General features: G+C 35.6%; 2 protein-coding genes across 2 annotated transcripts in view; one reads left to right on the forward strand and one right to left on the reverse strand.

The window, feature by feature from the left end:
- The window catches only part of LOC104828342 (chromosome unknown open reading frame, human C12orf29), a 9,874-nt gene extending 4,457 nt beyond the window's left edge, over nt 1-5,417 (forward strand). The window contains exons 5-8 of the mRNA XM_010561975.1: nt 1,507-1,623; nt 1,903-2,097; nt 3,249-3,418; nt 4,009-5,417. Coding sequence (XP_010560277.1) covers nt 1,507-1,623; nt 1,903-2,097; nt 3,249-3,418; nt 4,009-4,197 — 671 coding nt within the window. The 3' untranslated portion in view covers nt 4,198-5,417. The remainder of the gene's footprint in view (nt 1-1,506; nt 1,624-1,902; nt 2,098-3,248; nt 3,419-4,008) is intronic.
- A 110-nt stretch (nt 5,418-5,527) lies between these two features.
- CEP290 (centrosomal protein 290kDa) overlaps nt 5,528-22,834 on the reverse strand; it is a 54,919-nt gene continuing 37,612 nt past the window's right edge. Inside the window, exons 38-54 of the mRNA XM_010561843.1 lie at nt 22,600-22,813; nt 22,263-22,400; nt 21,943-22,164; nt 21,255-21,371; nt 19,755-19,900; nt 18,704-18,859; nt 17,947-18,070; nt 15,571-15,705; nt 15,213-15,299; nt 13,236-13,400; nt 12,729-12,851; nt 12,243-12,406; nt 9,052-9,193; nt 7,304-7,377; nt 7,043-7,146; nt 6,072-6,178; nt 5,528-5,775 (exon numbers count right to left, since the gene is read on the reverse strand). Of these exons, the coding sequence (XP_010560145.1) occupies nt 5,587-5,775; nt 6,072-6,178; nt 7,043-7,146; nt 7,304-7,377; nt 9,052-9,193; nt 12,243-12,406; nt 12,729-12,851; nt 13,236-13,400; nt 15,213-15,299; nt 15,571-15,705; nt 17,947-18,070; nt 18,704-18,859; nt 19,755-19,900; nt 21,255-21,371; nt 21,943-22,164; nt 22,263-22,400; nt 22,600-22,813 (2,407 nt within the window). The 3' untranslated portion in view covers nt 5,528-5,586. The remainder of the gene's footprint in view (nt 5,776-6,071; nt 6,179-7,042; nt 7,147-7,303; nt 7,378-9,051; nt 9,194-12,242; nt 12,407-12,728; nt 12,852-13,235; nt 13,401-15,212; nt 15,300-15,570; nt 15,706-17,946; nt 18,071-18,703; nt 18,860-19,754; nt 19,901-21,254; nt 21,372-21,942; nt 22,165-22,262; nt 22,401-22,599; nt 22,814-22,834) is intronic.

The following is a 22,834-nucleotide window of genomic DNA, read 5'->3' on the forward strand; positions in this document are numbered from 1 at the left end:
TTAAGATTAATGCAATTATCAGGCACCGTCACCATGGGTTCACAAAGGGAAAGTCCTGTTTTAACTAATTTGATATCCTTCTGTGATGAGGTCACCCACCTTGTGGATGAAGGGAAGGTGGCGGATGTAGTTTTTCTGGATTTTAGTAAGGCTTTTGATACTGTCTCTCACAGCATCCTTCTGGACATGTGGGATAAGGGGGTTCATGGTGCACTAGGTGAAGAACTGGCTGAAGGACAGAGCTCAAAGGGTTGTAGTACATGGGCCTACATCTGGCTGGCGACTGTTCACCAACAATGTTCTCAGGGTTCAGTTCTAGGGCCAGTTCTGTTCACTATGTTTATCAATGATCTGGGTGCAGTAGTTGAATGCATTAGAAAGTTTGCCGATGATACCAAACTGGGAGGTGCTGTTGAGGTACAAGAGGCCTTGCAGAGGGATCTAGATAGATTGGAGCATTGGGCTATGATTAATGGGATGGAATTTAACAAGTCCAAATGCCGGATTCTGCACCTGGGACAGAGTAAGTCTGGGCACAAGTATAAACTGGGAGAGGAGAGGCTGAAGAGCAGCCCTGCAGAAAGGGATCTGGGGGTGCTGGTCGGCAGCAGGCTCAACAGGAGCCAGCAGTGTGCCCTGGCAGCCGAGAGGGCAAACCCCATCCTGGGGGGGCATCAAACAGAGCATGACCAGCTGGTCAGAAGAGGGGATTATCCTGCTGTATTCAGCGTTGGTGCGGTCTCACCTTGAGTACTGTGTGCAGTTCTGGGTCCCATGATTTAAGAAGGATGTTCAGGTCCTTGAATGCGTCCAGAGAAGGGCAATGAAGCTGGTGACAGTGCTGGAAGCCACATCCTGTGAGGAGCAGCTGAGGACTTTGGGCTTGTCTAGTTTGGAGAAAAGGAGGCTGAGCGGTGACCTCATTGCTCTCTCAGCTTCCTGAGGAGGGGACGTGGGGAGGGAGGTGCTGAGCTCTTCTCCCTGGGGTCCAGGGATGGGACACATGGGAATGGTTCAAACCTGCACCAGGGGAGGTTTAGACTAGACATTAGGAAGCATTTCTTTACAGAGAAAGAAGCCTGACAGTGTTTAAGAGGCATTTGGGCAATGCCCTTAAGAACATACTGTAACTTTTGGTCAGTCCTAAATTGGTCAGGGAGTTGGACTAGGTGATTGTTGTAGGTCCCTTCCAACTGAAATATTCTGTTCTATTCTACTTCTCTTACTCTAGTTTAAATATAAGGTTAGCTATTTAGGTAGCTATGTTTTGATCTTGGTTACTTTTAAACTTTTAAACTACTTAAAGGCTACTATGCTTCTTTAAACCCCCTAATTGTAGAGTGCTTGAGTGTGCCAGATCTTGGTGCTTGTACAAAGTAACTGGGACTACTGTCTGTAAAACAAGGTTTAGATCAATGGTATTTTAATACTTGCATTGAAAGATGATCAAAACATAAAATTGGCTGACAGTTTGCCAAAAACTAAATGTTACATTTATATGTCTAGAATTTGTTTGGAATGTTGAAGAGGATTTCAAGCCCGTTCCAGATACCTGGATTCCAGCAAAGGACATAGAGTTCTGTAATGGCAATCCTTTGCCAGATGAGAATGGACATATGCCAGGTACCTATGATGCAGCACAGGTAAAATGGGGGGGGCGGCTTCAATTTTTGAAGTGAAATAGAACTAGTTCCAGAGTTAAAAGTAGTAGTTAACGTACTTAAAGGGCTTCAGCTGAAGGCATAGTTGTCACATTTGCATTCCTCTGAGATACGACACAGTTTTTCTTGTTACTCTTTCTGTTTGTAGTTAACTGTGGGTTTTTTTAATGCATGTACAGTTCTAGTATGCATTTGATAACTTCAGAAATTTACTTTGGTAAAATGCAGTGTTTTCTTATAGGTTGGGTGCCTGTGGAGAAAAATAGTAAGCAGTATTGCTGGCACTCTTCTGTTGTAAATTATGAGGCTGAAATAGCGCTGGTATTGAAACACCATGCTGACCCAGGGCTTCTGGAAATCAGTCCAGTGCCGTTATCGGAAATTTTAGAACAAACATTGGAGCTTATTGGGACTAATATTAATGCAAATCCATATGGTAAGTTTGTATGGTCTGTTCTTAAATACATTTTTATTTAGTGATATTTTTCAGTGAAAATGATGCATTTTCTTTGTATAAGTTTGAAAAAAAGGTTCTAAGGTAGCAATGTAACTTTTTTAGAAAGGAGAGAAAGGGCTAGCTCAAAAAACACTTACCAAAAATACCTCAGAAAGCCGAGTTGTCATGAGAATGTTTATGTCTATTAAACCTCTTTCCACCTGTTCTTTACCAGTTACTACAAAAATGCTTTGCTTTAGTCTTTCAAAAAATATTTTGACTGGAAAAGTTGTATTAAATATTACTGTTAAAATATTTTTTAAGATTGACTGTTGGTACCTTTTCTGGACTTTTTTTACTTGCTCTTTTGATGCTGTTTAGTCCATTAAAGTAGAAAATTTTATTCAGCCTTTTTTTTTTTTGAGTCCTTGGAGTTAGTCATAAGTTGCAGTTTTTAAATTATTAAATATTATGTATATTTTTTTAAGGAAATGTAATTTAAGCTAAATTTTGGTTGTGGCTTCTCCCTTTAAAAGCCTTATAACAGAAGAAAAATTAGGTGTGAGCAAAAGTGAGTTCTAGCTTCTGAGCTTTGCTGTTAGGATAACTTGCAAGGATGGATAGGAAAAATAGTAGTTCCAGGTCTAAGCATTTTCATAGAATGTAAAGGAACTGCAATTAAAAAAAATCTAATAGCTGTATTCTTAGATGAAGATTTCTGTTGAACAGTCAGTGAAGAGGCAACACATTTGTTAACAACCTGGCTTCACTATTAATCCATGTTCCTATGAAAATATGCCAGATTTTCAGGAACTAAGATGTTTGTGCTATGGATCATGATCTGAAGCCTGAATAACTTAGCTAGTAGCTTTATGGTTACTGAGGAGGTGACCACAAGGACAAAAGCAGACAAATGTATAAATCTCTGTCATGTTTATTTTATGTAGATAAAAAGTTATATGAGGAGGAGAAAGCTACATTTGATGCTTAAAACCATATTTAACTGTTTTTTTAAAGGCAGGACAATGTTGTAGTATCTAATAGAAGTCTACCTTTATGGAGTGCTTTTAAGATAGCTGTAATAACGAAAGTGAGGAAAATCTTGTTATCATATGTAACTAGCAGGAAGACTTTTGTTTCTTTTAACATAGGATTAGGAAGCAAAAAGCAGCCTGTACATCTTCTTGTACCACATGGAGCATTTGAAATAAAGAATCCACCTACTTTGAAACAAACTGACATAGTGTCTTGGTTTGAAGGCTGCAATGAGGGTAAAGTTGAAGGAATTGTGTGGCACTGCCATGATGGGTGTTTAATCAAGGTAAATATATAGACAGGCATGTGGAAACCACTATAATAATTCATAATATGTGAAGTATTGTCAGGTATTTGTTTTTTATCTTGTTTTCCAATTTCCTTAGTAGTAAATGTTCCCCTAGCAAATCAGGTGACGGTAGAATTAGTCAAGCCAGTGAATCACTACAATGACAACGTATTAAACTTTTTCATTATCTACATTATGCTACTAACTTAAAGTAATTGAGAGCATAAAATAGTATTTTCTTGCCTCCCTGTATAGGAATCACTTAAGCTTTAAAATGTTAATTCTTTTATTTAAAAAATTCACTTCTTGTTAATGTTGACTTACAGAAGAAGTATTGTTAGTAAGAATGTGATTTTTGATTAATTAGCAAGTTTATGTTATTTCTGAAGCTGTGGAGGACACCTTGGGTCTCATTTGCCTTTTGTGCTTCATTGTTACTCGTGTGGTTCAGGTGACTGATTAATGGTTTTAAGTGCCCTAATACAGAGGAGCCTAGAATTAAAGCACGCACCCACACCCCGCAAGTTGGGAACTGTTGGGCTACTATATGAAAACCTCTAAACTGATCTTACTTCTTTTTATTTTAGCTCCATCGCCATCATCTTGGTTTACACTGGCCACTTGCAGAGACATACCTGAATTCTCAACCTGTTGTAATTTCTTTTAATAGAACTAAATATGACTGTGACTTTGAACCAAAGAGTTTGTTTCACCATTTTTCAAACTTGGATGGTCAAAGATTTGACAGACTCAAAGATATCAAGTTTGATGCTTGAAATGATTTTTCTCTTTTAAGTAAGTTAATTGTTTTATGTATGTGCTGCGTTCCTCTTACTTGTGTCTACCACAGAACTCTTCACAAATAATCTTCTAGCTTAGGCAGCAGGCTAGGTACTGTATCATTTTAAGTTTTTCCAGAATGACTGATTTTATATAATGAGAGATCTGACACCCAGAGCTGAGATCTAGCTTTCAGCATGTTTATTTGAGTTCTAAAAAATCCTTAACTTCTGAAGCCATTTCTGGAAACTGTTATAATTAAGTGTAAGAAGTATGTTGTCTAACACTGGCTGGTCCTAGTAGCTTAGCTAATGAATGCAATCAACTGTCAAAATTCCATAGGTTGCACTTTTATAAATATAATTATTTTGACACTGTTATATGTATGATTCAGACTTAGTATCTACTTGTTTCATAACAGTAAAGGACATATTTCAGGTGGGACCAGAATCAGTCCTGAAATTTGATATTTTCTTTTTTTTTAATTTTGGGGGAAAACTTTTCACTGTATTATTGAACTGGTAAGCTGCAGCATTATGCTATTACTTGAAAACCTAATTAAGCTATATTCTACAGGTACTTCCACTATTTTGGGACAAAAAGAGTAAATAATATTAAGTATACTAGTTCTATTTTGGAGATGCGTAGTAATTAGAGAGATACATGACTTGGCTTAATATACCCATTTTCAGACCATCTCAATTAGGAAACTTCATCAAGGGCATATTAAGTAAGATGGCATATAAATAATAAAGGTGAGAAAGCATGATCATTTGAGTTGGGTTTATTTGTGCTATAAAAGTATACATCCAGCTATATAAAGTATACAAAATGAAAAATCATTTATCTACAAAAACACCATTAGTTTGCCTGAAATACTATAACTTTATTTTCAATTCTTTGTTCTTGGATTTTCTAAAATTGAGGTAAAAATAACCAGGGATGTAAGAACAGACATCCAGCATGCTGACCCTGAGTCCATAGTTTAAGAAGTATGATAGCACGAGACAGCAAGAACAAATTAAATATTCTTATCGATCTGGAACTTAGCACACTTAGCACATTTTAAGAGTTTCTCAATTTTAGGGGAAGTCCAAGGTTTCAACTTCACCTGGCACCTGTGTATTACCCATCCTACTATTCTGAATTAAAATATTGCAAAGGAGTTGGGAGAGGTAAAACTCATTTTTATTTTGACTGGTGTATATAAATACTGACCATAATCTGTTGACTAATCCAATTCTGCACTCTTAGGTATGTGCCAAACTATTGTAACTTTAATAGACTTGTATCATTCCAAGATAAAAACAGACAAATAAATCAATATTATGTAACTGCACCAGAATTTATTTTCTGTACCAATACTGAGGATACTAAACATTAGTCTAATCAACAGAAATATTGCCTGGACTATCCACTTGAATGCCAAACTCTTCAGAAAGCTGCTTTAATCTTTCTTCTAAGATAATATTTTTTTTTACTTCTTCATTGTAGTTATATTTCAGGTCCTCAATTTCTTCAAAAAAGGAAGGGTCAAAGTTTTCTAGTTCTCTTCTCAGCTTTTTTGTTTCTTCCTATTAAAAAGAACAAAGGAGTACCACCTTTATCCAGAACTTAGGAAATACACATCAACAGCAGCTTTTTTTTGCCTTTTTCTTAGGGGGCTAAATGATGAGAAAATAAGCATGTTCTCCAGAGACACAAAAATCTACCCACGAACAGCACATTCACTAACAACAAAATAGGCTTCATAAAGTTAATGTTTAGCAATTGATTTTGTCATTAAATATTAATTTCGGTATTAAACAGCTCTTTCTAGCTTACCATAATTTTGCTCATTATCTTGCCTAGGATGATCCTGGCAACTCACCTTTAATTGCATTTTTTCCAACTCTGAGGCTTTCAACTGTGTCTGAAGGTCAGCTATTTCTGTCATTAACTTGTCATTTTTATCCTTCTCTACAATATCATTATGTCCTGCAAAAATAGTGATAATTTGTTATGAAATTTAAGGTAGTGAAAAATCAATGACATGAGTAATCTTGTTACAGTAACTGCATCTCTTGAAAGCTGAAACAGTTAAAGCGTGTAAACCCAATTGGGATCAGCAACCACCAAAAATTCAAGTCATCTGGGCTTTTCTTTAGTTCCTGTACAAAGTAGGTGGTGGTGTCTTGTTCCCGTGATCGAATGCAGTACTCCAGTGGCCAGTGTATTAGCACACTTCTGAGAAATATGACATGTACGGTTTCTCTGAATTAAATGCAGGAAATTTGGAAATAACATAGTATAAGGATCTTATTAATTGTATTCATAATTTCAAGAGGGTTGTTGGTTTGGTTTGTTTTTTTTCCCCAGTCACGGCGATGTGCTGCTCTCTAGTGCTCTGCTTTTCCTGTGGGACTGATGCCTGCTAAGTCTTAAATCATTCACAGAGCTGGTATTGGGAAAGAGACATTCTCTGGCAGCTTGGAAGCCAAGGCAAAAGGGGTAGGCGAGAGGGTTTCGGTGAATGACTGACATCTTGCAAGCAGTCTTTTGAGCTTTATAAAGCAAAGGGCGGCATGAACTATGCATCTTCTTGGAGAGGGAAATCTTACAAAGATTACAGCCCCTTGTTCAAGATAATTATGGAGATTTTTACTAACACTTCTCTATAAAAAGCTTGTATAAGTATTCAAAAATCCAAGACTGTAGTCTGCTCCAGTTTACAGTACTCTGGCGTAATATAATTCAAACAATTCCATAGGTTTATTATCATTTTGACACACATATTAAGTAAAAATAGTTTTAGGCCTAAACTACAGGAAGATCTTTATTTTAGGTATTGAAAATGATTACCGGCTGCAGGACCTTCACTTGTATATGTGTGTACATGGTGCTTATAATCTTCCACCTGGTGAGCTAGTTCTGCTTTTTCTTTCTCTAACCGATTATTAGTTAATCTGGAATATAAAACAGTTTTAGAATAATTTAAAAAAAATATTAAAATATTTTTGAATATAAAATATATAACTAAAAATCGCAATGGCCGTTTCCTGATCATTCTTATTTCATGTATATTGTCTGAGGTATTTATTTAGTTATTTAAAAGTACATTACCTTAAAAGCTGAAGCTCCCTGATGAGGCTTTGCTCTGTCCTTGCACCTTCAGGAAAGTGTTTGTGAAGCTCAACCTTAGAAGAAAAAGTAAGAAAGTTTTACTATTGAAAACAGTATCCGTGGATAATGCAGTTCAGATGGAGTTCTCTTTGATACAGGATTAAAAAACAAATGAAAATAATACTAAGGATATAACTAAGTACTAGATTATCACAGAAAAAACCCCGTGTTCATCTAGTAACAGTTTCCACAGAGCTAATTATCTACAGCCTTTTTAAAGTTAGTATACATCATTGCTACATATTTCACCAAGGGTGAATAAAAAAGTATTCAAAAGTTAGATTTACAAAGAAAGTTAAGACACATAGCTAAATTAGTATAATTTATACACATGCTTAAGGAAGTGATATGCCTAAATCATTTAAGTGCTTTAAAAATACTACTGATGTGCTTATTTGCATACCTAGGTGTCCATGTTCCTTTTTTAACATAATATGAAAAACCTGTGATTTTGCCATGAAAACCCAGATGTGTGTATGTTGACTAGAAATGACCTGCAGTTGTTAGAACAGGTCCCTGACCAGACAAGGCATTGGCCTCTGGAAGTGCCTTTCAGTAGAAGATGCAGGAGCAAAACATTAGTGGTTTAGATGTGAGACTACATACAGTTTTTGAATGCAGTGACAATTTATAAATTCTTGTAAGGCTACTGTTAGTGATAGGCTTCTGTTCTATTATTACCTAAAACAGTAAGGATTTGGTTTTTTTCATAATCTTTGAAATGTAGTTAACCATGACCACATCCCTTCATCAGTATTTGAGACACAAAAGAAACTGGAAAGTGTGTTGCTCCAGAGTATTTCATTAGGTGATATTAATTTTATTTCTCTGTTAATTTTGTTGCTGGTACACACTTCACGTTAATAATGCTGACTTTAGAAAAGGGAAAACAAGCAACAACTAACAAAATAACTGCTTTATAGGACTCAATTCCAAGTTCTATTTATTGAACACATTTACTTGCTTACATAATATATATGACTTCCTATATTGAAAGCTGTGTAGTCGATACCTTACACTGAGAATGGCCAGTACAAGATGCCTGGGGAGAAAACCATGCACGTATTAATAAATGAGAAGATGGAAGCTAATCTAGGTGGATGGTCACAGGGCTACATCTGGGGAGTACTTAAAGTCCAAAATTTGATACATCTTTTCAAGGGTACCTGACTTTAAAATTCATCAACTCTTCCATGTGTGAAATAACATTTGTAAGACTTATTAGGGACTGCATGTAAGAGGCCATATGGGAAACAGCCATGAAGATCCCCTCTAGGATGGCTAAGTCAATCCCCCAAAAAAGACCTGGAAGGAAGAGGGAAGTCCCTGCAGCAAACTTGCTCTGTGGAACAAGCTAGAAAGATTTTAAGACCATTTGAAGCATCTGTACCTACAGGCTTTCATGGGATCAATGAAACTATAATAAACCCTACAGAAGAATACAGTAGAAAAAGATTAATTTTCCCCTAAGACAGCGTAGAATAGTCTATGACTATATTGATAATATGTGGTAAAACTTATTAACTGGCTAAAATATGTAAATGTACAATTAGGGCAACTAGGACTGAAAAAACCTATAAAAGCATGGATTAGAGAAAAAAATGTACTCTGCCAATATAGACATTAGAAAGAAATTAATTAATATTCAGCAATGTATTCTCAGAGTCATCTGGCTAAATTTTACTCACTTGTTCTTTTAGATCTTGTAAGTTTTTATCAGCCTCATGTTCACGTGCTGTTGCTTCCTGAAGCAGCCGTTTAAGGTCAGCTATGCTTTGGGTTTTTTTAGCAATATCCATTTCCATTTCCTTCATCTTGGTTTCATGCATTCTGGTAGTATTTTTATTTAGAAAAAGATAAGAGCAAAAGCTGATATTTTGAAGAAATAGAGATTAAAATATCTTTAGGAGATTAAATGCCATAAAATACACCCTAAAATATGTTTGAGGCATTGGCCTTGAAATAATCACTTGTTATTATTAAGTAATTATAAGTGAGCTGAAAGAAGCATAATGAAAAATACATTTTTAATCTTAGAATAAAGGCTTTTCCAAATGTTACACCTTTGTGGATCCTACTTTGTGTCTACATTTCATTAAAGGGGGGACTGGAATCTTTTTATGGTATTGCACATAAACCCCAGATTACCTCCTGTTAAAAACAGGCACATCTCTTATTGATGTAGAGTGCACATTGGTCAGGTCTTACTTCAGTGTCATACCTTTGACAGTATTTTTCTTATGATTTAGTAATTTATGGAAGATAATGTACTGAGAAAAGGGCTAATACAGATACAGAAGATGCAGACTCCAAGGGCAAAAGTGTTCCGCAAGAAATTACGTTTACCCTAGAGTGACAGCAGTCTGAGGAGGACTGTATTTTGCTTTGAGCCATACAAGGCTACAAAAAGGTTTTTGTAGAATCATTGAAATGTTGGTTGGAAGGTACCTCTGGACATCATGTAGTCCAACCTCCCACCTGAAGTGGGTTTTCAGCTAGCAATACAATCTCCAACATCCTGCTACCTGCCAAAGAGCCTTCCGAAGGATCGCTTGGATGACACCTTTGTCTGCCCTATCAAATACTTTCTATTACCACGTACATGCTTTGGAAGATGTACTGGTGAGGTGGATTGCATGTTAAAGTGCCCCAATGAGCTCCTCTAGGTTAGTAATGTCTTCATGTTATTCATTTACTTTAAAACCACGTTAAAGTAAATGCAAATAAAAGTTTTTATTCACCAGTTGAAATAGGCAAATACAATTAAGCACAACCATGTATTTTGTATCTATCTATACACAACTACCTTTCTGTATCAACTAAACAGAACTAAGTAGAAATGTTTTTCAAGGAGATGAAGAACTAAAAAAAACCCCTATATTCAAACTACTGAGCTGATATGCTACCTGTTGAGGGCCTACCATCTTCCCTGCATGTTCCTGTCCTCCTCCACCTGTGACTGGCAGCCAGTTTTACCGTCCTTCCTTACGCTAAATACGGCTGTCATCTGCCCTTGCATAGAGACATTTTACCTCACTACGTAGTTAGGGGAAAGGTTAAAAAAAAGGAATGGCTTTCTTGAAGTCCCAGTGAAGTGAAATGGCTCAGCAAGGAGTCAGGGAAGCACTAGAACTCCCCCAAGGGATCCTGTGGGAGTGCAGGACTGGGAGGTGGGTAAAATCTTGGGCATCAGCAGATAGACTGTTCAACAGTGATCTGACCGAAGCTGAAATCAGACAAGTCTCTCTCCTGTCCATCTCATTTTCTGCCCCAATAAGGTTGCTGTCAGAGGTTCTGGTTCTGTAGATACCTTCCATCTCTGTTTACAACTATTAAAAAGTACTTTTGCAAAATGTCGTCTTATTTCATCCTGAGGTCATCCAGGAGTCCAGGACTAAGTATTTCTTCCAAAAAATTTGCTCTCTTCCATCCTTATGCAGGACACAGGCTGTTTATTTCTCTTAATAGCATAAGCATTGTTTCATTTTCTCATCCTTTTCTGAGATACAGCAGTACAAGAGATGATACCCAGTTAAAAACCCTTGCCTCAAGAGGGTTAAAATTCTCCTTCCTCGTCCACTTTGATGAATCACAGGCATATTTCATGTGAATGTATCTTGTATCAAACTTCATATTCTATATCAATCTGTTCATTACTAAGCATGCTAGCATGACATATAACTAGCATCTCTGTGCATAGCTCATAATTGAAAACGGGTGTGATAGTAATGCTTTTTGGACTGGCAGTGGTTTTGGGGTGACTGTTTGCCAAAATCATTTCTGTAAGCAAACCACAAAACACAGAACTAAACAGCTTGCTTCTAGCAAAGGAAGGAATGCAATCAAAGTTGTTCAGGCTATAGAGTCAAGATCTACAGCTTGTATAAGTAGGTTGCCATAGAAAAAGCATCTGAACTAATTGCGGAAGTACAGATAAATTAAAAATATATACCTAAGTTGCAAAGCAGAAATCGGTGTCATAAAACTGTTTTCTTTAGTTTGTTCCACACTGAATGATGCAAGTGATGATACTTGAATTTTGTAACAACTGATAGGTAACTTTCAGATAACTTATTGGTAAAGATTTGTAGACATTTACTATTATTACCAAACCAAAAATCATTTTTGATGCTGATTTCACAGTCTGAGTTTCATCTAAAACTCCAGAAATGGTGATTCTCACACTTCATTTTATATATTGGAAAAGATAATCCAGTGCTAGTCTCAGAGCTTTTCTCCTTCTACAGATAACAGAATCAACTGGCTGACTGCAACTAGCTTTCAGGGCCTCCAGAACACACATGAAGGATCTTTAGCTATGCCTACATGTCCCAAGTAGTACAGAAATCCCAGTGGGTTTTCTAACACAACCTCTGCACATGCACATGGTTAAATGGAGATTCAAATACAGCCAGGCTGGAAAACGCAGGTTGCTGGGTTCCAGTTTTTGTTTCAGATTGTCATCCATGTGGTAAGGTACTAAAATACTTTCTATGTTCAGCAAAAATACCGACATTATTCCACAAAGCACAAATACAATACATTTAAGCAGGAAGGAACACAAAGTACTTCCTTTACCAGAACTACCCAGAAGTCTACAGCTGATCTGAAGAAGGGAGGTAAGTACCTGGCTACTGTATAGAAGCAGAGAACAAGGCCAGTACTTAAGGACGCTAGATCTCTGCTGGATTCGTATCAGAGACCCATATACTGATTCTACATACTAATACGGAATCAGAAAATAAAATACGGATAATATAAAACTGTCTTCAAAAGAGGAAAGAAAAAATTAGAAAAATGAAAGTCTAATTTGTTTGCTAATATTTAAAGAGAAATTAACACTTCTGTTTATCTTCCTTACCTCATTCTCAATTCCTACCTTGTTGTAACAACGGACTTCCAGCTTTTGCTGTCAGCTCCGTCAGACTGGCTCTCAGCCAAATTGAGCCTCTTAACGGTTTCCTCCAGCTGTACAGTTAACTTCTCATTTAATATCTCCAAGTTATGCTTTGCTATTCGTAGCTTCTCTCCACTGTCAGCTTCCTATCATTCAATAAAAACAACAAAGGTTTATGGAATACTTAACCTCACATGAAGCACAGGATTATCTAAAATGGTGGTGAGATAAGGTCAGTGCTGATTTAGAGGAAAACAGTGCACCCAAGATCACTAGCACTACAACTTCCAAACTCTGTCTTGGGCTGCTCCTTGGATGTCTCCTCTCCACACAGGACTAAAAATTTTGTCATAGCAATATCAGTGCTTAGAAAAGTGTCCATTCCATATCAACCACTTTAAAAAAACCAAGATACTTACCACAACCAATAACTAATGGAAATAAAGGGATGCATTACAATGATCATACCTTTTTCAGTTCTTTACGCAGCCTCTCGTTTTCAGTAATGACTTTTTCCATTCCTTTGGTTTTAGATTCATAACGCATACTCAGCTGGCCCCCCAGATGAAGTTTCATTTTTTCTATTTCAGACTAAATAGCAAACGGTTTGTTAAAACACATATACATTGCTTAGTAGAAAATTTCAGATTTCCATTTTTAAAGCACAGCGTAGTTACAGCCATCTAGCACAGTGAACATAACATTTCATCACATTCATTTCATCATATTTATGTATATATGCATATATACATAAATATAGGTATATATTTTATATATACAGAGTACCCTTACATAAATCATGCAGTATGTTATGCTAAAATGAAGTTTTGCTTTTCTGTTCTACACGCTTCAGATTTGGTATTTTTAAAACACTTTTGTGTCAATCAGTGTCAACAATAGGTTTGCTGCTCCATTTGCCTGCTAAAATGCATATAAACTGTTATCTAAATGTAGTTACTGGAGATAAATCAGTACCTTTAGCCTCTCATTTTCCTGTTCAAGACCAAGTAATTTCTCATTAGAAACCACAGCTGGAGCTTTTTTCAGCTCTTCGTTTTCTCTTTGGACTCTCTCTACAACTTTTTTCATCAAACCAATTGTTTTTTCCAATTCTGGGACTGTCTTTCCACTTCTACCAGCCTATAGAGAGGGAAGAAAAAAAACTGCAAGGAAGTAAACAGTTCATCTTGACATTCTGAGATACTCCAAATCTTTATTGCTTATTTTCCCATTGAAATTTATATTTATAAAAAAGATGTTATATTTTGGTGTGACTTGAACACTAAAGTTTCTTGCATACTTAGCTCCCCAAAATGTTTAGTGATATATTCACCCCCACCCCCAAAGTCGTCAGCTCCTTCATTTTCTGTGTTACCCAAGAAAGCTGCAGTTAGTCTCAAAATCTGCTGTACTTTATGAACTAAACTAAAACATAGGAAAATAAATCAAAGTACTACTTTATTTTTTTAGCTTTTCTTGTAGAACAATTCCCTGATCCAACAGACCATGCAATTGCTTGAAAGCAAATACTGTCTGAAGGGAAAAAAAATTTTTTTAAAATGGCTGGGAGCTTGAGGGAGGAAAAGAGGGCCCTTTTTTAGCAACCATACTTCTGCTGGATTAAAGTGACAGAAGAACTGCATCTTAAAGCATAAGTAAATCTTCTCCCTTTCCCAAGGCATATATTCTCCTTGCAGAGTGATAAATAAATAAATAAATAAATATGGAGAAAAAAGCTTGTAATTTCTCCATTTTAGTTCTTGCACTATGTTCATTTATCAGATAGAAAAGCTGTTAAAGGGTCTTCACATGCATTTATTTTCTCATTATCTTTGTAGCAACTGTTTTCCTCAGCAGTAATAACTTAAAGATGCTGCTGTTTCTAATTCTGGGCCCAAGTACCTCCTTTTCTTTCTGTTGAGGTAAGGAACACAGTACAGTGGAAAATCCGGAAGATTTTACTCCCTGGAGCCCTACATAAACCTATACAGTGACCAAGTTTTGGAAGTAAAAATGACTTATTCTTTCTTCTCTAAAATAACTGGAGGGATTAGGAGGTTTGTGTTGGTACACAGCAGAATTAAAGAAAAACCTCTGTCAGATCTTGGTGCCTGGAAAGGGAGGAAGATTTAGAATTTGCTGCCTCCTCAGAACCTTTGCGTGAAACAGTTCTATAAACTGAATTTCCTTATCCAAAAACTACCACTACATTAGAGACAGACAGATACACAAGCAGTCCATGCAAGGTACAACTAGAAGAATGGGAAATACACAAACTTTTCCAGGTACCCAGAATTAGAACTCATTCTCCTTGTATACTGAAAGAGCTATGAAGGCACTTAAGAGCTTTTATTAAGTCAGCTTCCTCTGAAAGGTCACACAAATAGTTTGACAGGTTAGTGGCAAGGGACATATTAGGCAGTACTGAAGCCTTTTTTTCCTTTAACTTCTGTAGTACTGCTCTATTAAAGTAGCTGACAGTAGCTAGGGTAAAATTTAACTGTGTCATCTTGCATAGTACAAACAAAAAACTTCACTAACAATAACTTACACTTTTTAACATCTGCATCAAATAAAATCCTATCTTTTAAATCATAAAGCTGTAACTGTATTACACATTTACCTAAATACATGAATATAATTTTCATTATTAGGGCTGCAACTCCTATTTTTTTGTACAAATATGTTTCTGAAGATAACTTTAATCCAAATGACAAAATAAGGCCATGATTGTGCAAATATTTAATAATAGTGTAGCTCTAGTCCTTCTAATGGTCCTATTAACTGAATGTCATTCATTTATAATAGGACTTTGGCAATAAAATAAACAAGTAAGAACAATTCCTTTTTGCTTTTGGTTGATTCCAAATAATTTAGCTTTAGTAAAACATTGTGCTTTTTTGTATTTCAGTTTCATTTAATTATGATGAAAAATGCTGTTACAATACTCACCCCTCTAATGCTGCCCAGCTTTCGTTCAACATCTGCTTTCTCTTTTTTGAGAAGTTCACACATTTCTTTTAAGTCACCTACTTGGTCCTAAAAAACCAAAGTAATAAGCAACTTATTTAGATTTCAAATTGAGGTTATCAATAACAAAAATACAGTGGGTTTACTTTGAAAAATGTAAAGAAAAAGCAATTTCCCATCACAATGACATTTTTCATCATTTTTACCAGCCATTCAGCCTTCTCATCTTCCATAAAACCATTAAAAACTTACAGTATGTACAGAAAATATATCAATTTTTTTTTAAGCAATCCCCTAACCTGTGTCAGGGTAAAGGGTACTAAAGGTAAGAAGATGTTACCTTTAGTCTTGGCAAATCTTTATTGGCCTGCTCTAGCTGGAATCTTAGCTCAACGTTTTCAGATGACAATCTTAAATTTTCCTTTAAAAGCTCTTGTCCTCTTTGATATTGATCATCTGATCCTATTCCTGATGTCTTGAGAAAACAGAGGGGAAAAAAATTATTAAGTGGTAATGCACTAATCATTGCATCAGTTGTAGCTGATAAAGAGCAACACAGAATTAGTATTTTTCACAGAAATAAAACAGATTACAGTTGTATTGCCAGTTTTGATCTAATCTGCTCTGACTTTAACTCCTCTTATATTTTCTAAACTTGCTTAACCTTTAGGGGAAATTTACAAATCAGTATAAACCAGTAAAAATTTTGTCAAACCAAAATTAACTCACAAACTATTGGGTAGATATTAATCTCAAAGTGTAAAAGACAAAAAAGCTACTGAGTGTAGTAAGCTGTGACACTGTACCTGGGAACAGCATCTAATTTTAAGGACATATTCTGGTATGTTTATTAAATAGTACATATGGCATAAGGAATTTCACTTAAGTCAAACAGATCACAGAGCAAGTCAGGAAGAGTAGTATGTAACTTTAATTCTTAGTCTGTTAGTTCCTACAATCTTAAGTGTTTATCCATGGAGGCCAGAAATTTCTATTACATAAAGAGTGCTTTGCATGCCTTATATTGCCAATTCAAATCATAACTATATGGTAAATTATTATGCCTGACTACTAAAGAGTAAAACCTTTTGATGATATAATAATCAGCAGGTTTTATTTATGTAATTATGGAATTAACAGTATGATTGATTAATTCATCACTAATAATGATAGGAATAAAGTATTTGCTTCAATAAAGCATATTTTTTCCTTAGTGTAAGTAATAACACATCATAAGGCTCTTAAAGAATGCAGGTCATCAACTAGCTGCATGTTTCATTGGGATTATTTGCAAACCTTCTGGATCAAAATTTTAGAATTGACAGTAGCTTACTTGTGAGCTGACATGCATGCCTATCATGAAAGTGTAAGGTTTGCTTTATGGACCACTTGGTGACTACTTCAGTATCCCTGCAGACCATGCATAGGAAATCACTGCATTATCAAGATCAAACTGTTCTATTTCTACATCACTTATACAGAAGAAATGCTAGAGGACTTCTACAGTATCAAACCTCAGGCATTTCACAAAATTCTGGGGTTGTTTCAAGCCCCTCTGTACCACTTTGGTAAGTTTCATGTTTATCTTCTGCAGTGTGTTGATTCATTTCATTATTCACATTTATTTTTTCTGCTTCATAGTCATTAGCTTGATTAGAAGGTTCCCCTGAATCAGACTGATTGCAGCTCATTCTGCCAGTATCAGGCTCTTCTACACTTTCTTCTTCATCAACATTTGAGTGCTTGAGTACTTCTTGCTTCCTCTCCTCTTCCTCAAATTCCTCATTAAGTTTTCCATTTTCAGGTTGGGTTATATTTTCTTCTGTTTCACTGCAGTTCTCTTCATCAGCTTCAGCTATATTTTTGTTTTCCAGTTCTTCCCTAGAAATATCTGTGTCCTTGCATTTCTCACCATCTTCAGGATGGTTTTCAGGAGACGCTTCTGTGCTTGCATCCGCAGTAGCCTCATGGCCTTCATTATGCACGATGCATGTTTGCATGTCTGCTTCCTCATCTATTTCATTACCATCAGTAATGCTATGATTAGTCTGATGCTTGATTTCATCCCTATTTGAAATAGGTTTCTTTTGAAGGGAATTCAGATACTTTTGTTTACTGATACTGATAGGAACAGACTTGGTCAGTTCACTTTGGTCACATGTACTCTGATTCAAGTTGAAGATAGAATGAAGCATGAAAGAAAAGCAGAAGACAGTAAAACAAAACAGGAAAAAAAGAAAACTAGAATGTACTGTTAAATCGATTTCTTGAAAGATTAAGGTAAACTAATACTGCAATATTTGCAGTATAATTAACCTTGTAAAAATCAAAACACAACAAAAACACCTAATGTAACTGAAATGCAGCTCAGTATTTCTCCAAACTCTTTGTATCCTGAGTTTTCCATCATTATGGAATATAGCAGTCTCTCAGTTGCAGACTCACATATTTAAAAATACATACCCCTTATTTCTCCACATATGCTAGGATGCTGAATATTTCAGCTTCTATCTGTAGAACACAGAAACTCTACGTTTTTGGTTTGTTTTGTTGTGTTTTTTAAAACCACTAAAAGCTGAGTATTTTCTATCCTGTTCTAGAATACTACCATTTGAAATAAAACCACTTAAACGGCACAGAATACCAAATGGATAACAAATATTTTTGTTAAGTAAGTGTGATTCCTCTAGGTAATATGGTTACATTATTAACTTACTGAGGGTCTAGAATACGTCTCTCTCGAACATTGTCTCTGCAATGCATGAAGCTTTTCCTGGAGGTATTGATTTTTGAAATGTAATTCTTCTACAACAGAATCTCGTGGGATTGCTTGCTGCGTTCTACATTAAAAAAAAAAAAAAAAAAAAAAAAATCAAGCCAAAACAAACAAATGGCTATTAATGCAGAAAAGCATCCTTTAAGGTAAAAAAACCCCATGAACTTCTGGATTACTAGACTGGACTTTCTAGTATTACTGGGCTAGTTATTCTAAATCAGTGTTAGCCACACAGGCTATTTCAGCTAATTCCTGTGAATTGAAAGTACTTACTTTGGCAAAAGGAATCTGCTCTTTTGATATGTGTACAGCTTATATTACTTAGGTACACTATCCACTGTGATAGTGGATACACTGATTAAGAATACACTCCCTAACTACAACTTAGCAGTTCCAGTAACTTTCACCAACTCTAAATTGTACTTATAATTTTACACAATAGGAGCCAGATGTTTTTCATGTTACTTAGCTTTTTAGAATAATGAACCAATGCTGCATATTCTCTGAACATGCACAATTGCTCCCAAGTAGCTTTAAGTTTGCTCATCACAGACTTAAAGAAGGATTTTTGAAATTCCCATCTGTTTTTTCCGTTATTGAATCAGTTGCTCTAATAGAGACTTTCTATCTCTTTCCACAGATTTTTTTCTCATTTAGATCTTTTAGTTTTTATAGATTCTTTTAAAATGCCTCTCACCTCATGTGAGCAACTTCGTTTTCTAAATCTAGATTCCGTTTTCTTAGTTCTTCCAGTTCTTTTTCAGTCTCTGAGGCTTTTACTCCAACAACACGGTCAACAGTGACACCAGTAGTTTTCAGTTTCTTATGTAAAGCAATTTTCTCTTTTTCAGTCCTGTAACATCCAGTAAATTTACATTTAAAACTTTATTTGCTAACTTGCTTTCTTGAGGAGAAAACACTTTCTGTCTTAAAGAATCCACAATTGCAACTTATTTGCTCACTGAACCACAACCCCTTTTCTGTTTAATAAGGGTACATTATAGACAGTACAGCTTTACCACAAAAACCCCAAAGCCCACAAAAAACCAAAAACCAAACGTGGAAAAAACAATGAACATTAAATCAGTATTATCCATGTCATATAAACCTTGCTGGTCTTGCCTGCTTTTTATGTGAAATTCATGCAAGACTTGCTAAGACTAAATGCCATTTCGAAGCAGTTTCAAACCACTATCTAACGACAGCTACAATCACCATCATAGTTTCCTTTCTTTTCTGCACCTTTTATCAGTAAAACCTTGCCATTACCGTACTGAAGTAAATGTAATATTTGCAGAGGGTTTGCGCAGGTGTTTTTTTTAAAGGGCTTCCATCTCATAATCCTAGAACTGCCAGTACTGCAGTAGCACTCCATGTAACAGTAGCACTGTATCCAGTCCTAGTAATCTGATTAAATAACACAGAGGTGAGAAACAGCCTGTCTTCATAAAGCTGTTATTTGTTTCATGGGAGTAACAGAACGCTATATACAAGAAGCGTAATAAAGGACTTTAATTAGTTTTATTCAGAGACAGTTTCTTCTAATAAAGGCTTCTACAGGGGAAAGGATACTAGAGGAGTAGCCTGCTACTTTAAAGTTAACTAATCTTTTTAATCTCAATAGCAATATCAAATTCTAGACATCAGTCTTATAAAGATAACAAACTCTTATAATTATTACGTAGCAAACATATTTGGATTTCCCTTATGTCATAATTTTGTAGCGGAATCTGTTAAAACCAACTCACTTGGTATAAATTTCCTTCAATGTATTCAGCTGTTTGGCTACAGCATCTGCTTCTTTTTCCTTTTCCCTTAGTTTGTTCCGCAATCCTTCCATTCTGATTTGCCATTTTTTACCTTCTTCCCATCTAATTATTTCCTCTTTGGAGGTCTGTGAAGCACATAAACAAATTATGTATTTCTTTCTGAATTTTTTTCTTAAAGCAAAATAAGCAAACACGTTAGAAAACCAAGAATGATATATTCTTCATTTATCAATTTAAAACATGAAGCCACAGCAGGCATATATTATTTACCTTATGGTAGATAAGGTAAATAGCAGGCCCAGCTGGATACCTTAAGTATACTGTAGTGACTGGTGTATAAAGCTGATGCAGTTTAATACTATTCCCAAATTCTTCCTTAGCTTTTAATACTTATTTTACAAAAAGAGGAGTGACACATTTTATGAAATTAGAGGTGCTAGTGCAATGTACCCTTTTACTTTGAAATACATGTTAGTAAAGAAGACAGATTAAAGAAACAGAAGTGTTTTTCTATGCCAATTTACAGCAGATCTGTCTTCTGCAGCTCACCAGAAGTCTGTATGTCCCTGCTGCACAGCTGTAAAATTGGTCATTTTTACTTAAAGTTACAATTCAGTAACTATAAATTATACATCAGTTAAAACCTCTACTTATGTGATCACAAATGGCTACTGAAAAATCAGTCAATATTCCTGTAAGCAATTTTTGTTCTTTTTAATTGGACTTCTCTCTTTGCCAGTTAGCCCCTGTACTTTATTTTCTGTCTTCATTCTGAACAGTTACTGCTACTAAGGGACAGACAGAAAGCAAAACCTTGGAAAAAGGAAGAAACATGCCAAATTTGAGAAAAGTATCTCTAGACACTAAACAACAGTCCTAGAATAGTATTTTAATACCATAGTCTGAATGTCATTATACAAGCATGCGATAATATTCCAGCATACTTTATGATTACTTTGACAAGCCACTAATTAGTTACTGAAGTAGTAAAATAACAAGCAAAAACCCAAACAAAACAACTGGTAAAATGGACACATCTCCAATCACTCTGAACCTCTTGTATGTGGAGATCACTACTGCAAAGAATAATCACTTACACAGACATCATCCCTTCTAAGATTCACACTTTTGCTCCTAAGTACTTCATATTTTTATCATTGCATTGATTTTGCAAATGCACATCTGACAGCACTTACGTAATCAATTTCACTGCTACCTATAAAATCTTAGTTTTCTAAGATTTGTAATGGATCTTTAATTCTACAAAGAGGGCAGGAAAACATTAATATACCAGTACTAAGCAACAAGAGCACAAATAAAGAGCATGGGAAACACAAAGAGGTTACACTCATGAAACTGCTTTTCTTCTGATCAAGTTTGGTTTGTTGGTTGGGTTTTTTAAAGGCAATAGGGAGAGTTAAACTGCCTAGACCTAGGCTGATGATGTCTTTCAAAGCCACAATCTCATGTATCACCTACCTTGTCTTCTTTTACACCTTTTTTTTCCATTTCTTCACACTTCTTCTCAAGCTCACTTTCCAACTTTTTAATTTTTTTCTGAAGTGCATCTATCATATTTTGTTCATCAGCTTTGCTCTGAAAAATTACAAACTTTTACAAACTTAAAGTTTAACGACCACTACCTAAGTATTTTTCTCCACTCAAAAAATAAGGACTTTAATTCCAAGTGGTAGAATTAGTTTACAACCTAAATGATCTTTTAAAATTTATCTTTAAAGTATTGGAATGTAACTTTGCATTCTAAACTGAATAAACAGCAGCAAGTAGCTGAATTAAAAAAAATAAATTAGACGATTCTACTGTAAATCCTTTACTTTTCTTCTGAAAGGGGAAATAAGGACAGCCAGAAAGATCACAAAATTCCATTTTTCAAAGAAGCCTTGAAAGTGGTAATTCAACTCCTCCGACTCTTTCAAACATAGTTCAAGGAGCAAGTATTTTTCAGTCTCTTCCTTTTATTTGAGGCATGCTGCCAACAGCAAAAGCTAATAGCTCACATGTAACCTGGCTGATGAGTAAAAATAAATTTTAAAATCAAGTATAAGTCTCAATGCCTGCCAAAAGTACTTCATCTTTCCCCTCCAAACCAGCACATCTATGCAGAAGCTTGACCAAGATCAAACATATTTTTAAAAATCACTTCTACCTGAATGCTACTGCTTAGCCTCCTAATCCGTTTCTTCAGCTCTTCATTTTCTTTTTCCATTTCATTTTGTTCTCTCAACATTTTAGCAAATGCTTTTTGTTTCCTCTGAAGTTCTTGGTTCAACTCATCCCTTTCATCAGACAAAGAACTTTCCCTGGTTTTACTTATTTTGAGGTTATCTGTAAGTTTTGTAATCTGATTATTTAATTCCTCTATCTGTGTCTAGAAGAAAACAAACAAACAAACAAAACAGCAAGCCCCCAAAGTCAGGATTATCAACAATACAACAATGCAATACAATGATATTACTTAGCACTCACCGTAAGCCCCTTTGTTTGCCTGTCAACAATCTCCTGGACATTCATATATGCCTCTTTTTGTGACGCAGCAGAAATAATCTGCTGTTCAGCATTAGCAGTCATTTCTGCTCGGAGTTCCAGAAGTGCTGTGCTCAAAGCCTAAAAATAATAAATTCAAGTTCTTTTAAGTGAAGAAGCTGCTAATATGAACATTACAAAACAAGAAAAGGCAATTATATTTTACTATATTATATTACGCAATTATATTCTACCTCCTGCTGTAATGTATGTAGAATTCTTAAGCATTACGCAACATTAAACCTTTATGTGACATAGGGATAAATTCTTGTTGACTAACTTTCTGCTGCTTCTCTTTTATGGCTAACTGGCTCTTCAGCTGTTCCACCAGGTTTTTCAGTGTTGCTGTGGGTGCTCTATAATTTGCTTCTTTCTGGACCTCTAGTTCAGCTTTTACATTTGCTAATTCCTTCTCCATCTGACATAACACGTTCCTCAATTCATTTGCTTCATCTTTTAGTTGTTCCACATCAACTGTGTGCTTTTCCTGAAGCCTAATAAAAAATAACCATTAA

The sequence above is a fragment of the Haliaeetus leucocephalus genome, unplaced genomic scaffold (assembly GCF_000737465.1).
Source record: "Haliaeetus leucocephalus isolate CR32 unplaced genomic scaffold, Haliaeetus_leucocephalus-4.0 Scaffold151, whole genome shotgun sequence".
NCBI lineage: Eukaryota > Metazoa > Chordata > Aves > Accipitriformes > Accipitridae > Haliaeetus > Haliaeetus leucocephalus.